Source organism: Sceloporus undulatus, chromosome 9 (assembly GCF_019175285.1).
Source record: "Sceloporus undulatus isolate JIND9_A2432 ecotype Alabama chromosome 9, SceUnd_v1.1, whole genome shotgun sequence".
Lineage (NCBI taxonomy): Eukaryota > Metazoa > Chordata > Lepidosauria > Squamata > Phrynosomatidae > Sceloporus > Sceloporus undulatus.
The window spans coordinates 12641945-12663267 of NC_056530.1; the positions used below are offsets into that span (position 1 = coordinate 12641945).

Here is a 21323-nt window from a genome sequence, read left to right on the forward strand (position 1 = left end):
TTTATTTATAGCCCACCTCTTGCAAAAGGATCAAGGTGGGTAACAACAATAAAAAAAAATCAACAACACATATCATACATACATAATTAAAAATTACACAATCCCTTTACCCCCATATTATAAAACTAAACACACAACATTATAAAATACAAATTAAATTAATTAAATAAACATAATTGAAATGAGGCATAATAATAATAATAATAATAATAATAATAATAATAATAATAATAATAATAAATAATAAATGTCTTCTCTATACTTTATGTCATCCTTGGTGCCCTTCTCTAAACCCAGCCCAACTTGTCTATATCTTTCGTAAAATGAGGCACATAGAACAGACCCTTGTTTCAATTGTTAGAAACTGAGTTCAAAATGCAAATACTTTTGCATTTTGACCTCAGTTCACTCATCAGAGGCAGAGGAGGAAAGGAGGTGGATAGAGTCTTGCCCTTCCCAGTAGATGCAGGCAAAAACAAACTGCTGCACCATCTCCTAGATTGTATATTCTTCCTTATTAATACCTTGGCCATACATGTCCCATTTTTCATCTGCAAAACGTTGGAAGGTATGTGCACAACATGTGGATTCACTTCCTTCCTTCCCTAATTTTTGGAGTTTCCAAACAATGCACAGCGGAAGCATACCGCTTGCAACTGAAACAAAAGATTTCAGCAAAGGCCTATTTGAGAATCGGAGCCCATTTCAGTCCAAGGTTTCGAAAAGCACCCTCTAGCTTCAGATGTAATAACTCCTGGTCACTGAACCCTTGGCTTTCTTCCCCTTTTTAATGGTTTTCCCAATTTAACGGTTTGCTCCAGAAGGCATGCTCTCGTCCGCTCATACACTTTGCTTAATAGGGAGATCAACAAATCGCCCCCCATTTTTATGAAGGAAGTACACAGAGACCCAAATTGGATAAGCCACCTCAAAACTCCCATCAGGAGAGGGCTACGCAACCAGCGGGAATCCATTAAGAGGGCCCTGACAATCGGCACATTGTGAGCCACCAGCCCCGCAACTTGTTAGCAGGGCTATAAAAAGCCAGCACATGTTATATAAAAACGGCAAATGCTTTTAGGGCTCGGAAGATGAATGCGAGTCAGCTGAGACATCCCCTTCCTGCTCAGCTTGAGATCTCACCAAGGGGGTGAAAGCAAGCAGAGCGGATCAGGATAGTATCTGGGTAGTTGCCCAAAGTCTCCCTTACAAATTCAAAGGCTTAACGTGGGGCATCTGGACAGAAGGTCCAGCAGCTTTCCATTTGTGGAATGGGTGGCCAAGGAGATAGCCGCACTAGATAGTTATACCACTTTCGTACCCCTTTAAATTGTTACAGCTCCATCCAATGACATTGTGGGATGGAAAGTTGCATGGTGTGGATACCTCCAGGGTTTTCAGGGCAAAAACATGAGATCTAAGGGCGATCCCTTGTGATGTCACAGGAAGTGGGCCCTGATGACGGTGTCATATTAAAAGGGGGAAACCCTGAGTGATGTCATTAAGCACGATGACATCAGCATCAACCACTATTACACACAGTCAAATGAAAAACATGATGTCGAAGTAATCACAACTACATTTATACAGTATGCAAGGTGGCATTCTCACCCCAAGATTCCTTCCCCATGCAGTGAGAACCAGAAAAGAAGATCTAGAAACCATACTGGGATTTCCAGTTTGATGAAGACGACTTCTCTATGGGAGCACTCTTAACACCTGGCTACAGAGAGCGGTAAGTGCAAATCCCAGGATCCCACAGGATGGGGTTCAAAGTGGTATTAAACTGCTGTAACTGTAGGTGGAGACATCTGTACTATAAGAGCAGCGGATCTATTGTTGCTGTCATTGTGTGCCTTCAAGTCATTTTCTGACTTATGGTGTCCCCCAAGCAAACTTATCATGGGGTTTTCTGGGGCTGAAAGGGTAAGTCCCCCAGTTGGGTTTCCATTACCAAACAGAGAACCGAACCTCGATCTCCATGGTCCTAGACCTATGCTCAAACTATTTTACCATGCTGGCTTTCAGAGGATCTAAACCCTTGCCAAAAGAACTGGTGAGGTACAGATGGAAGTCTGGAAACCTCTGATTCACATCATGGTTTAATCGGAAACCCCAGAAGCCAGGTTAGCAAACTGGACTATTTCAACCTCAGTCACGCTTCCAAAATATGGACCTAATACTGCGGTCTCCACCTTGAACCTTCATTTTTGATTATAATTGTGGCTCACTCAGCAATCGGTGCAGATGCAGCCAATGACTATTTCCTCCTAATTCCTCCTATCCAGGCCTGTATATCTTCTTTCAAAGCATGCCATCGTCCCTTGTTTCCATGTCCGTCCAAAAGGACTTTGAGCAAGTCTCACTCTCTCAGCCTCAGAGGATGGCAATGGCAATCTCTTCTTACTTTTGATACATAGAAGGCAATCCCTTCCTGGAGCTAAATTTGGCTTAATTTGCTTTGACAACCTGGGGGAGAAATGAAAAGTCCCGTGAGACGCCCAAGTGTCCATCCGGCCGTTGCAAAAACATCTTATGTAACCCTCGAATTCACGGACAGCGACGTGCCCACGCTAGATTGGTGAGCAATTGTCGTGGACCATTTTACGGCCAACAAAACATCCAATTGTGAAACCATGGGCACCTAATGAATAGTGATTTATGACTTAAGAAGCCCGGCAGGGCTCCACCCGAGCCGGTTCCCATTTGTTTTCTATTAGGATTGCTTACATTAGGAGTAGTTAGTGGGTCATAGTAGCAATCTCAGATTCGTCTGGAAGGCCATCCCTAACCTTTCCAAAAAATGCACTCCCAGTTTTGGAATATTCCCAAAGCATTGTGCAAAATTATTCCGCAGAGGAAAAACATGCAGGGTTTTGTGGTTTTTTTGCGCGCACAAAAAGAATAGGTTTCCTGCACAGAAAACAGTGCGCAGGATGAATAGAAGAAGTGATAAAGCGGCTGCGATGATGCATTGGAATCGACGCCAAAATTAGTTGGTGGGAAGATAAGGATGGAAAGGTTATTGAAAACAGGCAAGTAAAAAAATCTTATAGGATGCTAAGATTCATGCTGATAATATGCCAGACATAACTGTGGTTAAGGAGTAAGAAAGTTTGGGTTATGGATGTGGCAACACTGAAGACAAAGAGAGAGAAAAGATGATGAAATATTGAGACTTACAGATAGAAATGTAGTGTGGTTTCAGTGTTGGATTACCACTCTGGAGACCAGGGTTTGAAACTCGAATCTTGGTCTCCAGAATGGTAATCCAGCGCTTAACCATGCTACATTTTTTGGGCATGTCACACTCTCTCAGCTTCAGAGGATGGCCATGGCAAAGCCCCTCGAAAGAAATCTTGCCAGCAAAACCCCTGGATAGGTTCACCTTAGAGTTGCCATAAGTCCGAAATGACTTGAAGGCATGCAACAATGACACATAAATAGAAATTCAGTGCTTCTGGGGATATCAGAAGTAGTAGTAATAGTAGTAGTACTAGTAATAGTAGAGATTGAGTCTCCCTTATCCAAAACGCTTGGGATGAGAAGTGGTTTGGATTTTGGATATATAGTGGGACTTTGTTATCCACTGGTGTTTGTTTCAGGATAATAAAATTCATGGATGCTCCAGTCCTATTAAATATAATGGCAGATCAAAATGATGTCCCTTAAATAAAATAGAAAAATCAAGGTTTGCTATTTGGAATTTATACTTTTAAAAGATATTTTCAAGCCGTGGATGCTTGAATCCGTGGATAAAAAAAAAATCTGTGGATAAGGATTTTGGAATACTTGCAAATACACATAGTGCGATATCTTGGAGATGGGACCCAAATCTAAACAGGAAATTCATGTACTGTATGTGTTTGAGAGGGAGAAAAGGGAGTTGAATGGAAGTTTTGCTTTTGTTTTCACTGGGAAAAGAGGCCTGAGAAAAAGAGACTTTTTGTGGGGTTGCTCTTTAAGTTGTGGGTCTTAGGAAAATCTGCATTGCTTCTGGCCCGGAGGCTAGTAGGGCCTGCTTTGGCTTGCGTTGCGTTTCCCTACTACTCCTTCCTTACTCATAAACTTTACAAGTCTAATCATTATGTACAAACAGGTTTCGTGCTTTGCCCTGCCAACCTCACGCACGAATGACGTGGGTCAAAGGCTTAAGACATTGCCTCCGGGCGGCGCAGATCTAAAGCAGTCTGGAGTATCAGACATGTTTTACACTGGCAAAGGTGGCCTAGCCATACCTTCCATGGATCCAGATTTGGTTGGGAAAGTCCTGGTTCATCCTCTACCATCCCACTTTTTCCGCTGCTTTTAAAAATGTCCCGGTTTCTCTTTTTCCTTCCACTTTCCTCCTTTGCCCTTGGTTTACTCCAATTGCTGCAAACTGAGTTGAAAATGCAGAGGTAGTTTTCACTCCATTAAACTCAGCAGGAGTCAGAGGTATTTATTTTATTTTGTGAGTTTAATTTTCCGTCTCCCTATACATTGCAAATTTCTGTGTCCGTTTTCCTCATACACCAAAGTTTGCATTATTATTATTATTATTATTATTATTATTATTAAACTTTATTTGTATCCCTCTGTTCTGTTATTATTAAGCTTTTCGTATCTTTATGCACCATTTATCCTAACACATCTTATATACTTTCCGATCGTTCCGTGAAACCCTTTAATGTTTTTTAATATATGTTTTAATATATGTTGCATATATTTTATCTGTTATTGGAATTCTGGGAAATGTAGTTTAGTGATCCATTTAGCCTTCTTTGTCAGAGAGCTCTGCAGTTCCCAGGATTCCACAGCACTTAGCCATGGTGGTTAATGTGGTGTCAAACTGGGTTATTTCTGCAATGCGGCCACAGCCGTAGTTGACAGCTGCCGTCCTCCAGGTCCTCATCCAAAATTTAAATGCTTAGTGCTTGAGGCTCAGTGTGGGGAATCCTGGGAATTGTAGAGCTCCATGAAAGTCTGGATCATCTGCTCCATGGTTTTGGTCCACACTTTAAAGGGCAGTCCTCAAAATAAGGTCAGCACCATAGACAACACTGTCAAAATTCAGGCTAAGGGTGCATTGTAGAAGTCATGCAGACGGAACCCTCTTTAAGTGCTATGTAGCTGCATCCTATGGAATCCTGGGATTTCTGGTTTTAAAAAGGTCTTTAGCCTTCTCTGCCTAAAGAGTGCTGGGGCCTCACCAAATGACAAATCCCAGGAATCTGCAATATGGAGCAATATAGAGGTTAAAGTGGTGTCAAGCTGAGTTATTTCTAGCGTTGATGCACTCTAAGACAGTGGTTCCCAACCTGTGGGTCGGGACCCCTTTGGGGGTTGAATGACCCTTTCATGGGGGTCACCTAAGACCATTGGAAAACACCTATTTAATTACAGTTATGAAGTAGCAACAAAAATAATTTCATGGGTTTGGGTCACCACAACATGAGGAACTGTATTAAAGGGTCACGGCATTAGGAAGGTTGGGAACCACTGCTCTAAGACCTTCTCCTTAATCCCTAGGATTCTGTAAGATGGACACATAGAGGTTAAATTGGTGTCAAATTGCATTATTTCTTTAGTGTAGGTGCACCCTAAGACCTTCTCCCCAAATGACAAATCCCAGGATTCTGCAATATGGAGCAATATAGTGGTCAAAGCGGTGTCAAACTGCATTATTTCTATAGTGTAGATGCACCCTAAAACCCAGAATACATTATCTGCCATGCCGAAATGGAAGCCAGGAGCTGCCACTTATATGGACTGATGCGAGGTTGCTTTGCTGAAAGATCAGTGGTCCATATCAGCTCCCCGTCCATTTTTACCTCCACTATGTCAACTTTCAACTCAATTACACAACCTGGAAGAAAAGAAACATGGAAACTGTTGCTTCATCTTGTAGTTTTCTGCCCTTATCTTTCGCCCCGATCGGCTCTTTTAATTATACCTTTGGTGTTTTCTCCCTTTCCTGGAAACCCACTGGGCGACCTTCAACAAGTCACACTCTCTAAGCCAAAGGGTGCGTCTACACTGGAGAAACAATGGACTTTTGGACACCGCTTTCAGTGTTGCAGCTCCAGCCTATGCAAAGCAGGGATTTGTAGTTTCACAAGGTCTTTAGCCTTTGGTGCCAAAGTGTACTCTTGCCTCCCCAAACTACAAACCTCAGGATGGAGCCATGGCAGCTCAAGTGGTGTCCAAATGCAGTATTTCTATTGTGTAGATGCACTCTAAGAGGGTCCAATGGCAATAGTTTTTGTCCAACAGCAATAGTTAAAAAGAGCAAGGCTTCCAAGCCTTTCCAACTGGCATGAGGTTAATGGCTGCGCGAGGCGGACGCCGCGTGGGAAAATGAAACGCCCGCTGGACTGCGATGCTTGGCGCGACTTGGGAAAATATCTCCAATGGGAACCTTAAGGGAATGTTGGTTTGGTTTTTTTAAATTAGCTTTTAAACATTATTTAAAGTTTTAAAAGTGGCCGGTTGCTCACTTCCTGTGTCTAAAAAATAGAATAAAGTAGAATAAAACCGACGCTTTGAGGAGCAGAAATAAGCCTGGGGGAGATTTATATTTAGAGGGAAAATCATGAGCCCTCTGAGACTTCTGCCATTTTGGGGACTATTATTTTTTGTCCTGGACTAAATTATATTTATGTGGTGGACTCTATGGATCAGGGTTCAATTTATTGCTCAGCCACCGAAACCCATTCAGAGACCCTCGGCAAGTCATATGCACTCAGCCTCGGAAAAGCTTGGGATAAGTTCACCTTGTTGTTGTCGACGTGTGCCTTCAAGTTGTTTCCGACTTGTGCCGACCCTAAGGCAGACCTATTGTGAGGTTTTTTTGGCAAGGTTTGTTAAGAGCAGCTTTGTCATTGCCTTCCCCTGAGGCTGAGAGAGTGTGACTTTCCCAAGGAAATGTGGGAAACCAAACCCTGGTCTCTACAGTCGTAGTCGAACACTCCAACCACTACGCCATGCGGGTTCGGAAACAACTAGAAGGCACACAAACACAATGTGAGGGTAGTTGTTTGAGCATTGAACATCGACTCTGGAGACTCAGGAGACCAGGGTTCGAATACATGCTGGGTCATGGAAATCCAATGGGTCACCTTGAGCAAGTAACACCCTCTCAGTCCCAGAAAACCCCATAATTGGTTCCTCTTAGGTTCGCCGTAATTCGGAAACAAGACCCAGCATGGCGTTGCAGTCGGAGCGTTGGACTCTGACATTGGTGACCAAGGTTCAAGTCTCTTCTCGGCCAAGGTAGCGTTGCCTTAAGTTGGAAATGACTACAAGGCACAACAACGACGACGACAGGACAAAACTGCAAATAAACTGTGTTGCATTTTTCGCTCCAACCAAGGTATTGAGGAAGGAAAGCCAGGCTGGGACCAGGTTGGAAGCATTGCTACTGGAAGGTGCCAGCCATGCCCCAAAAGAGGCATCACCTCCTACCAATAACCCTTCAACTTTCTCTTTCCAAGCCAAAGGTGGTTCAGAGTTCAAATTCTTGCAGCAGGGAAGGTATTTATGGCTGAGCCCTCAAAGCAGGTCAGAGGGGGCTCTCAGCTACATTTTAGTCTCCTCTATCATTAGCCTTTTCTTTGCCGGAGGGAGTTTTTCTGCCTCTTAGGTATGCTGACCCTTATTATCTTGACTGCGTAACCTGAGCAAGGCCTTCTCTGTCCTGGTTCTCCTCCTTTTTGGAATGAAAAGAACAGCACAGAGTCCTCCAGAATCAATAGTAGGAGTTGTTGTTGTTGTTGTTGTTGTTGTGTGCCTTCAAGTCGTTTCCAACTTACGACGACCCTAAATCAAACCTATCATAGTGTTTTCTTGGCAAGGTTTGTTCAGAGGAGGTTTGCCATGGCCTTCCCCTGAGGCTGAGAGAATGTGATTTGTCTAAGGTCATTCAGTGGGTTTTCATGGCTGAGCAGCGATCAATAGATTTGGGCAGGGATCGCCTCTTCTGCGATTCAGGGAGAAAGCCTAGATTTGCTCTTTCATCAGCTCCAAAATCGACCCAGCGTTATCAAGATGAAATAGATAGGTGCAAAAGAACAGTGGAAATTCTCTTCTGGACAATCTTGAGAAACCAGTTTTTCATCCATGCTCAGAGACTAAGTGATTGCTCTATTTGGGGTGAAGAAGAACCTTCCCTAGAGGTCAAGCCAGCTATTTATTATTGTTCTTATTGTGGCTCATCTCTTTCACAATGCAAACTTGTAGTGGTTCAACCACCATGGCTGCATCGAGTGGGATCCTGGCGTGTAGCTTGGCAAATCCCAGGATGCAGCTATGTCAGTTAAAGAGCATTTGTAGTGCTGCAATTGGATAGTATTAAGCATAATAATAATAATAATAATAATAATAATAATAATAATAATAATAATAGTAATAATAATAATAGAGAGTCAGCATGACACAATGGTTTGAGTGTTGGACTAGGATTCTGGAGACCAGTGTTTGAATCCTGGTTTGGCCATGGAAACCCACTGGGTGACTTTGGGCAAAGTCACGCTCTCTCAGCCTCAGGCGAAGGCCATGGCAAACCGCCGCTGAACAAACCTTGCCAACAAAACCCCATGAGGGTTTGCCTTAGGGTCACCATAAGTCAGAAACGACTTAAAGGCACACAGCAACAACAAACTGGGTAGTGAAAATCTGACATAAGATGCAATGATGCCTGCAGAAACCCATTGAAATCAACAAGACTTGGGTTAGGCTTGATAAAGTGAAGTCTGATTGATTTTAATGGATCTACTGCAGGGATTGGCAATGTGTTGCCCATGAAGCGCATGCAACATCTAAATGCCAAAATGTAGAACCTAAACACTCCAAAGCCCCTACAGACAGCTTTCATGTGGTTTCTTTAAAGCCTCAAATGGCTCAAAGTGGCTCAAATCCACTGCAAAATGCAGCAGTTCTCCCCCCTGCGCAAAAGCACCACATTTCTCTAAAACTTAGGCCTCATTCCCACTTACAAATAAATCGGTTTGCGATCCGAATCGATGGATCGATTCGACAGCGGAGCGTGGTTCCCACTACATTTGCCCCGATCGCATTTTTCCCCTATAAATTAACCCACTTGTAGTTCACATGAATCAATTCAAAATGGACCCTCTCCAGCCGGTCGAAGGGCACATTTAAATTGATTCCGATCCGCATCTGGTTCACACTTGCACGGAATCGATTTATCAAAAAAGACGTGGAAAAAATCAGCGTCAAAAAAGATGCGGGTTAAATGGGTCTAGCGCATGGCCCCCCTCTCCGAATGGCTTCAAGTGGGTACCAGGGTCAAACCAATTTGCGATTCGGTTTAAAAGGTAGTGGGAATCAGGCCTTAGAAAAAGCGAAATCAGTTGAAAATAAAACCAGAAGCAACTTCATTGTGCACACACAATGCAACTCATAGGGGGATGTATGGAAAAAAATACACATTGCACATACGCTTCAACATTTCATGGATGGAAACCAGGACATGTGCGCCCATGCAATATCAGAGTGTGGTCAAGGTGGCCAAAGTTATCAATGAGGAAGAATAACACAAGCTAGGAAAGGATGCAGCAGTTTGCTTTTGCATCTTGGGAAGAGCAATATTCCGCACCTCTTCTCCTCTCCTTCCTGCAGAGTTAACTGAATGCAAACTACTTTTGCACTTGGAACTCATTTTGCAGCAATTGGAGTAAGTGGAGGATGAGAGAGAAACCAGGACATTTTAAAAGTAGCCGAAAAAGTCTGACGGAAGAGGATTTATCGGAAAAGTTCCTGCCAAGTTGGGACAGTTGGAAAGTATGGGTCTATCCTAAGCCTGCTGTCAAAGTCTGAATATAATACCATATTTCTGTCTTGCTTTTCTGCAATGAAGTGGACTCAAGACAATGCCAGTGGTGTATTTTTAGCTCTCCTGTGCAGCTCATTGGCTCCACGCATGTGCGCTTAATCTATCCGGTTCTTACTATATAAAACCCATCTGTGTGAATGTGCGTGTGTGTGTAGTCGTGAGTAACATTTTTATAACTCCCTCCTGATACATATAACGTGTATTTATAGGCCTAAGAACTTTATACGATGCAGCGGGACTCTTTTCGGGATGAAATCGTCACATCGACATCCGATCCCCTGGTGCCAAACGTGATGGAAAAATTGTGTTTTAAATATAGCTCTATTTTTTTCCCCTTTCCACTTTCTCCTGCTATTGTGTATTAATTTATTTTATAGTTTGCTTCCTGTGCAGTGAATGGAGGGAGATAAAAACAAATCCAGACATGTAAGTCGAAAATGGACCGTAAAGCAAACAGATCATGAAACGGTCTGTAAAAATGAAACAGCTCTGACCGTAGCATCTTCCCAACCATCTTTTCACACTTATTATAATATTTACCATAAATATTTTTATGAGCCAGTAGGAATTGTGCAGGTCTCCAGATGCACCTGGACTACAACTCCCAGCAGCCCTAGTTAAGACAAGCAATGCTAAGGAATGATGGGAGCTGTAATCCAACAACAGCTGGGGACGCTTGTGCCGTAGAGTCAATCCTTGAGACTGATGGAAATGAGCCGAAGACCAGATTCAAATGTTAATTCAGTGATGAAGTTGGCTGGATAACTTAGCCACCTAGTCTATTATTATTATTATTATTATTATTATTATTATTATTATTACTACTACTACTACTACTACTACTATTACTACTATTATTAAGCTTTATTTATAAAGCGGTGTAAATGTACACAGTGCCATATATACTATTAATTAAAATAGATGAAATAGATAAAATAAATTTGTCTATGGCATACATTCTACGAAAATAATGAAACGTAATGCATATTAACACATCTTAACATGCACTGTTGCCATTCTTAACAGTCTACCTCACAGGGTTGTTGTGCTTTATTTATCGAGTCCATGCAGACCGATTCCAAGAGGGAAGGACTTTGGCACTTTGAATTCTCTTTCCAGCAATGCAAAGAAAGCCAAGGAGGAAAGTGGGAGGACGAAAGAGAAACCAGGACGTTTTAAAAGATGATGAAAAAGTGGGATGACAGAGGATTAATCGAGACTAGCCCCGCCAAATCAGTACAGATGGAGGGCATGGGTTTTGAAACACAGCGCTGAACATGTGTAGAAAACCGACCCATGCATAGTACCACATTTTCAATGCTAGATGCAAGCTATTTTGCCAACTTCTGCTTATGTGTGTTTAACAGTCCAAGACTAACAGTTTTGCGCTAGCACTCCAGATGATAAGAACAGCTGGCAAATGGGTTCAGATGCGGTGCCAGGCGCATGGGATTGTGCACAGATACAGGTTTTTAAAATATACACCTTTCCTGCATCACGTTTAAAGATCCACTGTGTGTCCTCAGGGGTTTTTCCCCCTTATCTGGAGAATGCCTAATCTCAGGGTTGTTTGGAGAGCCAACCAAAGAAAGGTAGAGGCCACACCGGTTAGCGCAAGAAAATGCCACAAGAATATTGGAAAGAATCAAAAATGGAAAGAGGGCTGCTGGCCCTTGCAATCCCATTTTGTGCAAGTTATTCCCATAGATGTTCATCTGAACTAGATATGCCCAGGATCGGTTGCAATCCCATTGAACTCTGCAGAATTTACTTTTGCACAGTCAAGCTTACCCCGGTGTTGTGAAAGTTACTTTGCCTCCCTTAACTTCACCAACTTTCCTACACACTGCATCCATCAAAAGTTCATGTTTGAGCCATTTTTTTTTCTCCTAGAAATGACGATGGAAGCCTGACTTTTCCTATTCTTCATATTTGATGTGGATTATTTTGTATGTCGGGGGGGTTCAGATAGGCCTTCTATTAACTAACTTCATCCTTGATGTTCTTGTCCGCATTCAAGTCATTTCCAACTTATGGTGACCCTAAGGCAAACCTATCATGGGGTTTTCTTGCCAAGTTTTGCTACTGCCATCCTCTGAGGCCGAGAGAGAGTGACTTTGCCGAGGATCACTCAGTGGATTTCATGTCCGAATGGGGATTCGAACCCCGATCTCTATCGTCACAGTCCAACGCTCGTGGCGAGACAATAAAGTGATAATAAAATGAGATTTGGGATTTCTACTACGCTTATAATTTGGTCCATATTTTTTAACCCACACATAAAGGTTCAACTGAAAAAACACACACAGCGAGAGAACCGAACAGTCAGAAAGCTGGCCCCGCACCATAAAAATGCGCGCTGTTGCCCTGAAGCGCAACGACTTCAAAGGCTGCCTTTTGTGGAAGAGACGGGTTTGCACAAATAAAAGCCACACACACACACACTTACACCACACGCAAATGCAAAGGAGCAAAGCTGGGTTTTTGAACAGACAAAAAAAAAAATCATACCTGCAGTCAAAAGAGAGAGAGAGATTCATTAAAACACATGCACATATACCTCTAATTAGACAAGTTGCAACGAAAAATACGTGGAATTTGGAGATAGCGGTTGCCTCGGAGGTGCGGTGAACGGTTCTTGGCCTCCCCTATTGCCCCCCGGTGCTTTATCTCTCCTCTGCATGCACATTCCCTCACTCTTTCCCCTACACAACCCCACATACCTATACCTTCCCTCTATATTCTCCTTAATTAAGCTGTATAATTATCATCTTAGAAGGGACGGCTGTTTTGGCCCAGCCCTGGAGGGAGAAATCTCTCTTTTAAGTTTTCCTTTGTTTCGCTGATTAGGGAATTTTGGAGTCAGAACAGGGAAAAGTGTGTGGAGAGGAGGGAAAGCATGATTTTATAGTTTTGGAGGGCGAAATGGGAGGTAAAAATCCAAAAACGCACCATTAAACCATCGCCACCGCCAACAACCCAAATGCCCTCCAACTGCCCCAGTTTGACAGACAGTCCCAGTTCATCCTCTGCCATCCGCCTGTTTTTGTTGTGTTTAAAGAGCAAAGATTCAAGTGGTGAACTACACGACACCAGAGGTAGCCGTGTTGGACATATAGCAAATCCAATAACATCCAAAACCCACCATTCAATGATACCTTCCTTGGAACAACTAAAATGCACAATATCCACAAAACAGCTATACCTTTCTTGTATCAACCAAAATGCACAATATCCACAAAGGAGCTATACCTTTCTTGCATTGACCAAAATGCACAATTTCCACCAAACAGTGATACCTTTGGTGCATCAACCAAAATACACAATTACCATCTATTTCTTTCTTTCAGTTAGTCTCAAAGGTGCTACAAGATCTCTTGCACAAATAGTTGCATTTCTTTAGCCATTGTGCAAGGGACATAGTCAGTTTATGGTTGCACAAGCGGAAGTCTACAAGTGTCAACATTTCATTGGGGCTTTGTCCCGAATAAAGCAGAGCAGTTGAATCAATGAGATCTATTTGCTTATTGGCTGACCATTCCACAATTGATCAAATGGATCTATTTTATTTTTACCGAACCAACAGGATTCCAGTTATTCAGTTGTGTATTCTACTTGCCAGTGCCTTCAGTATACCATTTGATTCACTGGGATTGCCATAACAGCCAGTGTGCATTCACTTCCCACCGCACAAGGGTCAATCAATAGAAACTTTGTCATAGCTACAACAAGTTGCACAAAATCCTGGTGCATGTTGAGTCTCCCTTATCCAGAATCCCAAAATCCAAAATGGTGTGACTGAGATAAAGACACCTTTGCTTTCTGATGGTTCAATGGACACAAACCTTGTTTCATGCATAAAACTATTTAAAATATTGTGTATAACATTACCTTCAGGTTATGTGTAGAAGGTGCATATGACACGTAAATGAATTTCATGTTTAGACTTGGATCCTATTTCCCAAGATATCTCACATGATGGATGTGCAAATATTCCAAAATCTGACATCCCAAACACTCCTGGTTCCAAGTATTTTGGAAACGGGGAAACTCAACCCGTATTAGGAGTTTGTATTTGTTGTTTTTGTTGTGCTGTCCAGTTTTGTATGGTTTATATTTTAAACTCGTTTTAAACTTATTTTGATAAGTTCATCGCATTTTCGCTTTTGTGGTTTGTGAATTTTTACCTATTGCTTTGTTTAAATCTGTTCTAAGCCACCTTGAGTTCCAAACTTTAAAAAAGGGCAGGATCTCAATATAATACTAACAACAGTAACAACAATCGGGGCTTTTAAAAGTGATTTGAGGGAGACTCTAACACTCAGTAGTAACCATGTTCAATGTGGATTTTGGGATTTATAATCCCAAGTAGTCACTTCTCCCAGCTTTTGCAACAATCTGCACATGAGAACATTGCAAGACCCAGTTGCCAAGTCTTTTGGCGAGCTGTTTTCAACCCACCTCTCTCCTTTCCGGCTTTCTGCCCCGCAGTTCAATTATTCCATGGCTAAAGAGATTGTGTTAAATACTCACTGACTCAGTGCAAGTATCAATTTGTGCAATGGGAATATGGATCCTCTCCAACTAGATCTATAATTACAGCGGTGTACTAAAGAGATGGGGAATAATGCACCCCTGGGGGACTCTGAGGCAGGCCGCTTTTCTTGTTTACAAGCTTGCTCAGAGGTGACTAATGGGAGAGTTTCCCTCTCCTCCAAGCTCAGTTTTTCATTGTTGTCGTTGTGTGCCTTCCAGTCGTTTCCGACTTACGGTGACCCTACGGCAAACCTATCCTGGGCTTTCCTTGGCAAGATGTGTTTGGATAGGGCTTGCCTTTGCCTTCCTCAGAGGTGGAGAGAGCATGGCTTGCCCAAGGTCATGGAATCATGGATTCTATGGATACTCTCTTTTAACCTCTCCTCCATCTTCAATCCTAGCCCCCTCCAGGTATGCTGGACTACACCGGCTATGATCCCCAATAGGATCGTATGGGAGTTGTAGTCCCTGTCTCTGAGAGTGAAGGGGAGAATGTGGAAGACATTCAGCCATAAGCTGTCCCTGTGAAGCTGTGGGTATGTGGAGAGCCAGTGCAGCATTAGTGGTTTGAGTATTGGACTATGGCTCTAGAGACCAGGGTTTGAATCCCATCTTGGTCTTGAAACCCATTGAGTGTCCTTGGGCAAGTCATACTCTCTCAGCCTCTGAGGATGTCAATAGCAAACCTCCTCTGAAAAATCTTGCCACCCCCCCCTAAAAAAAACCATGCTAGCTCTGGTGCCACAGCAAACTACAAATTCCCAGGATACCAACAGATGGAGCCATGGCAGTTAAAGCAGTGTCAAGCTGCATTATTTCTGCAATACTGAAATGCTGGACTGCACTTGCCAGCAGCCCCGGTGGTGAGGAATGATAGCAGTTGCAGTCCAGTAGCATTCAGAGGACATACAATTCACACCCATGAACCATATTATCATTGGCATTGGCATTGCAATGAGTATGCAAAATCTAATCAAGGCCCATATCAACCTAGGAGCACTTTACTCGCAGTGTGCATGAGCGAAAGAGAAAGAGAGAGAGATTTGGCACGTCTGTCTTGGGTGCAGCTGGTTAATTCAATGACTCTCAAAGCCAAGTAATTACCTGCCCACAGAGGAGTATATACCTGTAGGAGGGAGGAACGTAGACCAAGAGAGAAGGAGGTAACTCAATAGAAACAAGCTGTAGGAAGAATATAACACTCGACCACTAAAACCTTCCTTTTCTTCCAAAGCATTGTTTGCAGACACTGGACTGGAAGTAGAACCAGTTTCCCCTTCTTATCAAGGCTTTTCCTTGATATACTGCAGATTGGACTTGACTACTTTAAACCTGGTTGGTTTAAACCATGGTTTAAATCAAAATGACTTTTAAAAAGTCAATTATTGATATTGTTGTTGTCGTGTGATTTCATGTCGTTTCTGACTTATGGAGGCCCTAAGGGGAACCTATCATGGAGTTTTCTTGGCATGTTTTGTTCAAAGGAGGTTTGCCATGACCATCTTCTGAGGCTGAGAGAGTGTGACTTGCCCAAGGCCAACCAATGGGTTTCATGGCTGAGCGGGAATCGAACCCTGGTCTCCAGAGTCATAGTCCAACACTCAAACTACTACACTGGCTTTGATTATTCATACATACTATATTATATTTGCATGGTGTAGTGGTTTGAGCATCGGACTATGACTAACAACTTTGTATTGTTAACGTCAGAAAGCGTGAAAAACATGCTTGATCAAGCTTTCTAATGCGTGAAATAATGTTTCACAGTACTGGTATAATAAGCATGATTCAGTTTTTGTGCATGAAAACATTAAAGCAAATAAACTAAACTGGTTTAAACAAACAAACAAACAAAACCCAGTTTTATTTATTTACTGGTGTGCAAGAGGTTTGTGTGCATGTGTTTCAAAATACAGGTTTTCTTCTAACTCTGCTGCAGATGCTCCAGGCTTGTTCCTCCATCCTCACAAACCCACTTAAGGGTTTAAAAATTCAAAATCACCATCAAAACTAGCAGAATTTAAACATGCAAGAGAGACGCCATGGGTGTTGTCTGGCTTGGCATGTGTGAGCCAGCGCACAATAGTGCCGCCCAAAGGTCCACCCAACATGGCCGTTTCCTGAGCTTTCCGACCCATTGGGCATAAAGTACAAGGCGATCCACTCGCTATAAAGTCAGACAGGCGTTGGCCAAATTTGGGCAGCCGTCGTACATCCGTTTGACTGTTCTTCTGCTGGTGACGTTTGCTCTCCTTTGAGGATGGGTCCCAACTCCTTTGGGAAAGTCGTGGCAGCAGCTTTGTAGGATGGGAGTGCGAATGCAGAGGAGGAGAAAAGAGGCATGATGCAATCACAGACCAAAATAAATATTGCTGGGAGGGAATGAATTCTGCTCGGTGCCAACTAAGGCTTTGGGTGGGTGGGTGCCATGTGCCCCACGGTACAAATAACAATCTTCTGTATGAAGGTATACTCTGCATGAAGGGCTGGGAGGTGAACTCCAGATTTAAGTATGTGGAGAGATCCTGTGGCACATTTGAGAGTAACTGTTACTCAATAATACTGTAATAAGTTGTCATCATGAGCTTTCATAGACTTAAGCCTACCTTCTCAGGTGAATATATGGAAGTAGATTTAAATCTAGGAAAGCTCACGCTGCCAACTTCTTTCTTTCAGTTAGTCTCAAAGATGCTACAAGATATCTCTACATACTATAGGCCCTGTACAGATGGACAAAAAGTACTGGCCAATGGACGGAGTCAGGGCTGAGCGTCCCCATGCTCGACACCCTTACACCGTTACTGAGGCACCATTTTGGCATGTGCCATTCCACGCAGCAAGCGCCATGATGATGCACCTATGGTGCTGCATCCAAATGGCGCAGCACCGAAGGGGCTCATCATGCCACCCTGTTGCAGCTATGATGCCCTTTAGAGGGCACAAAATGGGGCCAGTTTTTCCAGCTTCTTTTTGCTCTCTCTAGAAGCTGGATTGGTGCCACGGCATGCAAAGGGATGCCGTCCTGCTGTCCTTTCAACCCAATCTGTACAGCATCTATCATTTTTTGTGGGTTTTTCGGACTATGTGGCTATGTTCTAGAAGCATTCTCTGAAGATGCCAGCCACAGATGCTGGTGAGATGTCAGAAACAAACTCTTCTAGAACATGGCCACATAGACCGAAAAACCCACAAGAAAACGATGAATGCCTGCCGTGAAAGCCTTCGACTTCACATCTGTACATACTGATTCTACAGACTAACATGGCTATTTCTTTGAATTCCAGATTTAAGAAGAACCATAAGTTTGGTTTTTGGGTTTTTTTGTGGGGTGGAATCAGACTAGAACTCCCAAATTATTATATTTCATTATTTTCGTAGAACACACGCCATAGGCAGGTTTATTTCATCTATTTTAATTGATTGTATGTACAGTGCTGTGTAAATTTACAGCGGTATATAAATAATAATAATAATAATAATAACAACAACAACAATAACAACAGCAGTGGAAGTGTCCCTGTGTTCATCTCTTGTTTCATTTTGGGGTAGAAAGCAAGGCATGCTACTCTTGGAAGCCTTCAAGAATGGGGAGCATGGTGTCGGGATGCATCAAGTTATGGTTCCAGCACATGGAAAATCCAAGAAGGGTCCAGAGGCTGTAAAAATGGCCCCAGAACCTTAAATGGCTCATGGCTCACATTTTGCCCCCTTGTTTTTTAACCCAAGACTCTGAAAAATAGAGCCTCGAGATGCATGATCATGGCTCATAACCCATCCGAAGAGAGAAGGAGGCAATTTTCTACATAATCTTAACGGCTGACAAGGAATGCAACCCCCCCCAAGAAAAAACCCAAGCCTCAACGTTGTAATTACATCCAAATTTTCCAGCCTTGTAAAAAAATAAAATAATAATAATAATTTTTTTAAGTTGCCGAAGCACATTTTCTACATATTATCTCTCACTCGCTTGGCGCAGGCACAAGAAAGCGAACGGTTGCGTGTCATGAATGCACAAAACGCGCACTGTATGCATAGCCAGGCTGGCAAACCGTTTCTTATGCGGTGGTTATTTAATGAAAAGCCTGTTACGTTCTAATTAAAGTGAAAATCATTACGGTTGTTAGCGTTCGGCTCGCTTCCCCCCTCAATGTCTCGGGATTATTTTATCTTTTTTCAACGTAATGAAAAATTACGCATATTTGGCCCCTTCCTGGATCTTCCCTACTGGAAGAATAACAATTTCCCTACAGAGAAAAGTTAGGACATATCCCACTTCTTACGCAACCAGGAACAGTTGCATAAAAGGATCATCACAGTTGGCTCTTATTTGTTTCCATACCTCCAACTGACATCATTTTATGTTGGCTTTTCCAGAAGGAAACTGAGATTTTGCATCCCTTTCCCACGCACCTGTTAGGAAATGTCCTGGCTCATATGGGTTGGAAAACATATAGCCATCCAAAGGGTGGTTATAACCTCTGGAAGATATATAGGGCCCATACAAACAGGCCAAAATAAAGCTGCTTCGGGTCACTTTGGAGGTATGCTGTTTAAATGATGCATGCGTCCTAAGAGTCTGGAAGTCACGCCAAAGCCATGCTCCAAAGTGACCTGAAGCAGCATTATTTTGGCTTGTCTGTACAGGGCCATAGTGACTACGTACTTTGGACATCTCAGATATTAGGGACATCCCAAATATTAAACTCTGGTTGCTGGAGGACTATAACTCAGGGCTAATCTAGGCGCAAGTGTATTATGTGCATTCAATTCGAGTGGAATAGAATGTGATCCACAGAAATGTGTGTGTGGCTGTCCGTCTGCTTCATGTGAATTTGGCTGCGGATTTGAATAGGTGCAGCTAGATGTGAATTTGGGCAGGAAGGTGAAGGCCATTAATGGTTGATGCGAGCGTGTGAAAATCCACAGTGATGCGCATAACACACTTACGTGTAGATTAGCCCTTAGTCTATCTTGCAGACATAGTGTGTGGGTGCAGCTACACACTGTGGAAATAATGCAGCTGAACACCACTTTAAGTGCTGTATCTCCATCCTATGGTGTCCTGGGACTTGTAGTTTCACAAGGTTTTTAGGCTTCTCTGCCAAAGAGTGCTGGTGCCTCGCAAAATTACAAATCCCAGGATTCTGTAGGATGGAGCCATGGCAGTTAAAGTGGTGCCAAACTGCAAAGTTGACACACCCAATGAAAGCTTATGCTTACCAAATCTTCTCAGAGTTACTCACAAAGGTGCTACAAGTCTCCTTGGCCTACTGATCCAGACTAACAAGACTCTATTCGAAACCTTGTTTTTGCTGTGTGCCTTTAAGTTATCCTAAGGCAAATGTATCAAGGGCTTTTCTGAGGCTGAGAGAGTGTGGCTCGCCCAAGGTGACCCAGTGGGTTTTACGGCTAAGCTGGGACACACACAGAGAGCCAAACATGCAATTTATGTCAACCCTGAGTTGATAGGAATTTATGACATCCGGGGAACAATTGATCCAACACACCACTTGCAACTGCCAGTACTGGAGGAGTTCTTGCAACCTTGCTCCCCTGTGCCTTATTCCATTTTATAATAATTCCATTCAGTCCCATCAAGTCTAGCTTGTGCTTGTCTAAGGAAGGGTGAAGTAATGAGGTTAGGATTGCCATTTGTCCCAGAAAACCTGGAAAATCCCGGATGGAAGGGATCAAAAAATGTCCCCATGGGATGGGCAAGTTGGAACCATAAATCCCAGATTTCTCCTTTGGGAGAATAAAGTGCAATGATTAATGTGCTGAATGTGCACAATCAGAATGCAAATTAATAATATGCACGATTGTATTATTTTGCATAATACACCAATTAGATGCCCAGATATGAGAGACTGGAATATGGCAACCCTACATCGATCTTGTTGAAGAGGCGGGGTAGAAATAAATAATAATAATAATAATATTAATAATAATGATTATTATTAAATGGGGTGGATATGGGATAGGAATGAAGTCCTCCCTCAATCATTCCCCATTCTGCATAGTGCTGAACCCCTGCTCCGAATTTCCCCCAGGTTTCTGGGGAGAAACAAATGTTCCCCAGGGCTGTGTCAATCTTGCAGCAGCATGCAACGTACTGCTTTATTCTCCCTGCCTGGAGGGACATCCCAAATACTGTTAAACGCATCTTTCTCTCCCTCTGTAAGGAATGTGGAGCCCATGAAACTTCGGCACTGATGCCGTGTCAGGCCCTGTTCTTAGCCTGGAGAGCTGCGGCGGCTCAGCTCTGTCTTTAAAAATAAAAATGAATTGTAGCCTTCCCTAGATCTCCTTCTTCATTTATAATCCATACAGTGGGTTTCGTGGCAGAGCAAGAATCAAACTCTGGTCTCCAGAGTCCTATGGTCAAACCACTTTGGGATTGCCAAATACCTCTCCAAACAACAAACCCCAAGATTCCATACAATGTTGCCATGCCAGTTAAAGTGGGATCATAGTGTGCGAAAGAGTCCCAGAAGGGGATAATAGGCCAATTTTGAGGAATATTTTGTGCGATCCATGGATGAAAAATTGCCCCCAGAGCTGCTATAGCTCCCCATTCTATGTGTGTGTTTGTGTGTGCATTTGTCTATCCATGCACATCTCTTTTGAACACAAACAGCACTTCAGACCAAGTGCGTTCTGGATCCCAGAAGGCTGCAGTTAATCACCTAGAACATATAATTACAGGAATGACTAAAAGAACAGAAATATTCAAATCTTGCGGCAAGATCTGCCGTAAATATATAAGTCACGTTCAAAGCAGCTGTGGAAGAACTCGGCAGAGGGCCTGAAAAATTTCATGCCTGATATGACATATCCCTTGCACTTTGGAGTAAACAGATTGTTCTTTTCCACTCCACCCAAAGAGTCTCTCTTCCGCCGTCATACGTTCAACTGGAGAAAATATTTCACTCGGAGCGGAGCTGTACTTGGG

General features: G+C 42.9%; 1 protein-coding gene across 5 annotated transcripts in view; it reads right to left on the reverse strand.

Moving 5' to 3' along the window:
- Positions 1 to 19692, reverse strand: part of LOC121915071 (transcription factor AP-2-epsilon) — a 29504-nt gene extending 9812 nt beyond the window's left edge. The window contains exon 1 of one of the 5 annotated variants that reach the window (XM_042438917.1): positions 19592 to 19692. Coding sequence is in view for 1 of the 5 variants with exons in the window: in XM_042438912.1 (XP_042294846.1) it covers positions 1612 to 1630 (19 nt within the window). In the remaining 4 variants the exon portion in view is untranslated. Of the gene's footprint in view, positions 1 to 1611; positions 1719 to 9828; positions 10241 to 13726; positions 13898 to 14296; positions 14456 to 19591 lie in introns of those variants that run through there. The other 4 variants (XM_042438913.1, XM_042438914.1, XM_042438915.1 and 1 more) reach the window with 4 other exon arrangements.
- Positions 19693 to 21323: the final 1631 nt, after the last annotated feature.